Source organism: Monodelphis domestica, chromosome 3 (assembly GCF_027887165.1).
Source record: "Monodelphis domestica isolate mMonDom1 chromosome 3, mMonDom1.pri, whole genome shotgun sequence".
Lineage (NCBI taxonomy): Eukaryota > Metazoa > Chordata > Mammalia > Didelphimorphia > Didelphidae > Monodelphis > Monodelphis domestica.
In genome coordinates this window covers 465,462,544-465,467,564 of record NC_077229.1, presented here as the reverse complement: position 1 = coordinate 465,467,564, position 5,021 = coordinate 465,462,544, and the positions used below count along the sequence as shown (strand labels likewise).

The window sequence follows — 5,021 nt, the reverse complement described above, 5'->3', positions numbered from 1 at the left end:
TTTTTTCATTGCCTCTTTCTTTTGGAATAGACGGGTATAAATAAAATGAAATATTCTCACATCTAGTTGGGATGACCTGACTATTTTTACTAATACTCAATTTAGCATATATGCCTGAAGTGGTTAAGGCTCATTCCCCCCCTTCCCCCCAAGTTTAAATCTGGCCTCAGACACTATCTGTCAATGGGCAAGTCACTTACGTGCTGGAGAAGGAATGGCTTACCACTCCAGTATCTTTGCCAAGAAAACCCGAGATGGTGTCATACTCAACATGACTCAACAGCAAAATTGTAATGCATAACCTTTATGCTGTAGTTCACTTAGGTTTTGAGATTTGTCTTCATCATGGTTTCAATTTTTCCTCATCACATACACAAATGGCTCATGTGTGCCATTTTCGTGTTGTAGTTTAAAGCCTAACCAGGTCTAAGAATAAACATGCTTCCTTCAGAAAAAAGTTTCTGGTGCATTTAAAGCCAATGTGCAATCCTTGTTGGAGGGTAATGTGATCTTGATCATTTCCTATCTCTTCTAGATGATCACTGTCTCTAATAAGATTTCTGGCAAAATTCTAGAATGTAAGTCCCTGTCCTATTAGTTGGATTATTGCAACATTTACCCTTTGTAGGGAAAATGGCCCTTCATGATTCTGTGGTACCTCTCCCAATCAGCCATTTTCATTATCCTTTCCAGTTCAAAACATTCTTTGCCAGATAAAATCAGTAAGGTTTGAGCAGCTTTGCCCAACAGCAATCCAATTTCTTTCATCTCATTTCCCATCAGTTAAAAAACAATAAAAATATACCTTTTAAAACTGTTTAATCAACAAGAAAAAACTGAGGCAAAGTATAGAGGGAAGCGCAGAATTATCAGCTAAATGATGAGAAATGACCACTTTGATGGAAGGATGAAGAAAATTCAGTGGAGTGAAAAAACCTTATAAACCATAGTTGAACACCTGGCAAATTAGGAGGATGGAGGGGAGAAGGTAGTCAGGAAAATTATGTTTCATAGACCGATGGCTACAAGGTTCCACAGATTTTTAGCCAATAAGCTCATTTTACAAATGAGGAAAAAGATCCAGAGGCCTACTGCACAGCTAGGAGTGATGAAACTGGAATTCAAGCCTAGGCCCCTCTTGACTTTCAACAGTACTTGCCCACTGCACCAAACTTCCTCCTTCAGTAGCTGGGGTTGCATCATGAATCCATGGGCAGTGGCAGTCAATTGAAGAACATACACCTTCTTATGTTTTTTAATGTGCAAGATTAGAAAAGAAAGCAAGCACAATATCAAAAACATTTTAATAGTCCATGAAACCAGGACAGGAATGTGGCATGGTGCAAAGGGTGCCAGAACTGGAAGTTGGGAAGACCTGGCCTCAGTTTCAAATCTGACACTTCCTACCTGTGACCCTGAACAAGTCACTTCACTCCAATTTGCCTAACCCATGTCACGCTTCTGTCTTAGAACGTTCCTATACTATGGAAGAAGGGAAGGGTTTTGTTAAAAAAACAAATCAATGAAATCCCAGATTAAGAACCCTTGGCTGCTCTATAGGAAACCAATAACAACACAAAGCTAAATAATAAAAGTCCTGGGTCTAGATTTGAATCCTGGTTCTGTAAACTTGCTTCCTTTGTGACTGGGCAACTCACTACCTATCCACTTCAGTTTCATTTAAGATCAAAGGATTGGATTAGCTGATCTATGATAAGACAAGATCCTTTGATATATTCTGCTAGAATTTATGATTCTAAATGTAATTTCCATTTGAGGAAAAGGTCCTCTAAAAGACAAATGACTCAGCTTAATGTGAATTACTTTAATCAATAAAAACATACATTTGAAGAGAGTGTGAGGGCTGAGGAAGAGATGTACCCAGGCAAGATGAGGGGGTTATAGCTATGCCTTTCAATGGCCTGAAGAAAATAAACAGGAAGGAGGAGGGTCAAATATTTACTTTTAAGTTGAATGACAAGGAGATACTACTCCCAACTTTCAGTTTTACTGGATTCAGAATAGATATTGAGTAATATGCTTAGCTTTCCCTCAAACTCACCCTGTCAAATCAGTCCAATATATGCAATTCCTACTCCCAATCAGGGAAAAGAGCTGAAAAAGCACTTCTAAGATCCACTTTGAGAAGACATCAAATATGCTTTACTATGTTTTATCCTCTTCTCCCCTCACACACATCTTTAAAGGTATTCAGACCTTTATAAAGCAACTTCATCATGAACAGGTAAAGCTAGTCTAACCTCTTCCTTTTTTGTTACTAATCAAAGGAATTCTATAGGTATTCCTGTAGATTTCAGCAAATCATCTGACAGTCTCATACTACACTGTGGATAAGATGGAGAAATGTAGGTTAGGTGATAACATAATTCATAGAATCATAGATTGAGAACTATAAAGGATCTTCAATATTAAAATCTAGTTTAACCCCTTCATTTTTCAAATGAATAAAATTAAGCACTAAGAGATTTGATGTGGAATTCGAATTCTTGTCTTCAACATCTGAGCCAGTGCTTGTTCCCAACTGTACCACAAGGCTTCCATTAAATGAATTAATCTCCCTAATAAGGCTGGAAAACTTGGGAGTACAGGATGACATCTAGGAACACTACTGCAGAGTAAATGCTCAGATACATTAACGAACAACCAAGAGACAACCGAGTTTCATCAACCCCCCCCAGGGGAGCTTCACTGTTTGATAAACAAGAGGAAGAGACAGCAGAGGAAAAGGAAAGTCTAAGGTGATTCACATTTAGACAAAAGCAGAGACCAAGAAATGAATGGAGAAACAGCAAATAACACAAGACCCCTTTGACTTTATTTCAACTTAGTTTTTGTGAATATCACACACAAAAATACAGAAGCAAATCTTGTCAATAAATAAAACTATGTAGTCAAACAAAATATCCCTTCATGAAGTGCAGCTCTCAACCAATGAGAATTTTTTTAAATGAACAATAAATGTGGTTTATCTAATTTAAAACAGCACAAAATTCGGAATGGCTGAGTGTTTTAAACAAAAGTAATGCTTAGGTTTGGCTTTACATAAAAGACAACGAATTTATATTTTATAAAATGGTTTAATGAAGGCATGCATGACTGATAAAATGATCAATAAATTTACTGAATTCAAATTATTTACTGTTGTAAACATTTTACAAAAGCATTGAGATTCATCTGAATTCAATTTCTTTGATGAAAGAATTATCCAAACAGACAAAATCAATGGCACATTTCAAAAATAAAGCTGACAAATTCCATTCTGAACATTCTCTTTCAACACAATCCAGGCAAGAAAAAACAGTACAGTATAAAAAAAAAAGTATACAACAAAGATTGTTCCTATTATAATGTCAAACTCTGGAAATTGTAAATACAAATAAAGTGATTGAACAGTCATCTCCCAACGAGGAAGAAGTTACAGTAAGAAAAATTTGCAATCCAGTTATACTCGTCTGTCAAAAGAGAAGGCTTTTCTTTCTTGTCAGTTGACGACATAATTCTTTTTTCCAACAGACAGCAAAACTTTGGCAATTGAATGTATTGAAAATAAATTTTCAAAGTTCAAAAGACAGTCACAGCATTTTACTTTCTGAAAGGTGATCTGTACACCAAGGCTCAGAGGTTGTTAATATTTATCCCATGTGGAAAAAAGTGCAAATATCCTGCACAGATAGCTTACAAAGCTGCTGGCACTACTCTTCCCTCAGCAGAATCTTGGGTTTTGTTTTGCATAGTTCACACATCCCTGGGAATGTGGAAAGGTGTGCTATTTTTGGCAAGAGCAAGGAGAAAGTGATACTGATGGGAATTACCATGTTGAACATGCTGAATCCATGCAGAATACTAAGGCGAAGGCTGCTACCTGATGTTATTTGTCACTGAATACTGGTTTTGTTTTTGCTGAAGCAGTTCTGTAATAGCCAGGAGCTTCTTCAAGACATGCTAAGAAAGAAAGAAAAAAGCGGAAATTATTACACTTCAGAATCCCAAAGTATGGAAAATGCATTAACAATTGAGACTCAAGCGTAGGACAATTTTCACAAAAGAAACTTGAATTTTCATAAATATGTTACTCAATGAACTCTTAGATATAGCACTGCTCTTCACATCTGAATGAGGTTTCTGGGAAAAGAATTCCACTCTAGTTAAATAAAAATCTCTGGCAATGTTCTTTTCAAAAGATAATCCCAGGATGAAATGTTCATACCTAAACTGACATTTAAGAAGTCAGCCACTTGTGGGAAAACATGGCTGCAGTTTAGACGCAGGACTCTTTCTCTCCTCATTGCCTACCGATATAGACTACCTGAAAAGGCCAAAAAACCTGAATTCATATGAATGAAGGAACTCCATAGTAGGGCACAGTATTGAAGGTACCTGGGATTTGGGCATTTCCACACTATGAGGGGGTGAAATACCTTCCAATAAAATGTGAGCTGATCTCCCCTCCCCCACTCCACAGAGTCAGTGTGCTAGACTCAGTGTGCTAGAATCAGTGAACAAGAGAAGGGCACCTCTAAGTCCTTAACAGCTGACTAAGACCATCAAAGACCCACCCCTGAGAGCAGCTAGACTTAAGATCCCATCAGGTGGAAGAGAGCAGACCTTGGGCACAGAGATAGCACAGAGAAGGGCTGCAAACACTAAAAGCTGCAGAGACTCGAGAGGTGACCTCAAGCAAAAACCTCACTCTTTAGCTCCATACAGAACCTGCCCATCTCACTCAGAAAGGAAAGGAAAAAGCAGCATAGAAAACAATGTCCAGGAAAAAAAAATTCCCAACACAAAGAAGAACAAGAAGGCTTTGACCTTGGATAATTTTTATGGAGGAAAAGATCCAGACTACAGAGGAAATAGCAGAAGAGGATAAACAAATAAATGCATCCAAACCTTCCAAAAAAATGGAAATTGGCCAAAAGCTCTTGAAGAATTTAAATTGGGGCTTATGAAAAAGATGGAAGAATATTGGCAAGAAAAGTGGGAAATACCTCAAAAAGAAA

The 5,021-nt window shown here is 37.4% G+C and overlaps 1 protein-coding gene across 1 annotated transcript in view; it reads right to left on the bottom strand.

Moving 5' to 3' along the window:
• Positions 1-2,814: 2,814 nt before the first annotated feature.
• The window catches only part of RASA1 (RAS p21 protein activator 1), a 119,277-nt gene continuing 117,070 nt past the window's right edge, over positions 2,815-5,021 (bottom strand). Inside the window, exon 25 of the mRNA XM_056824619.1 lies at positions 2,815-3,963. Coding sequence (XP_056680597.1) covers positions 3,880-3,963 — 84 coding nt within the window. The 3' untranslated portion in view covers positions 2,815-3,879. The remainder of the gene's footprint in view (positions 3,964-5,021) is intronic.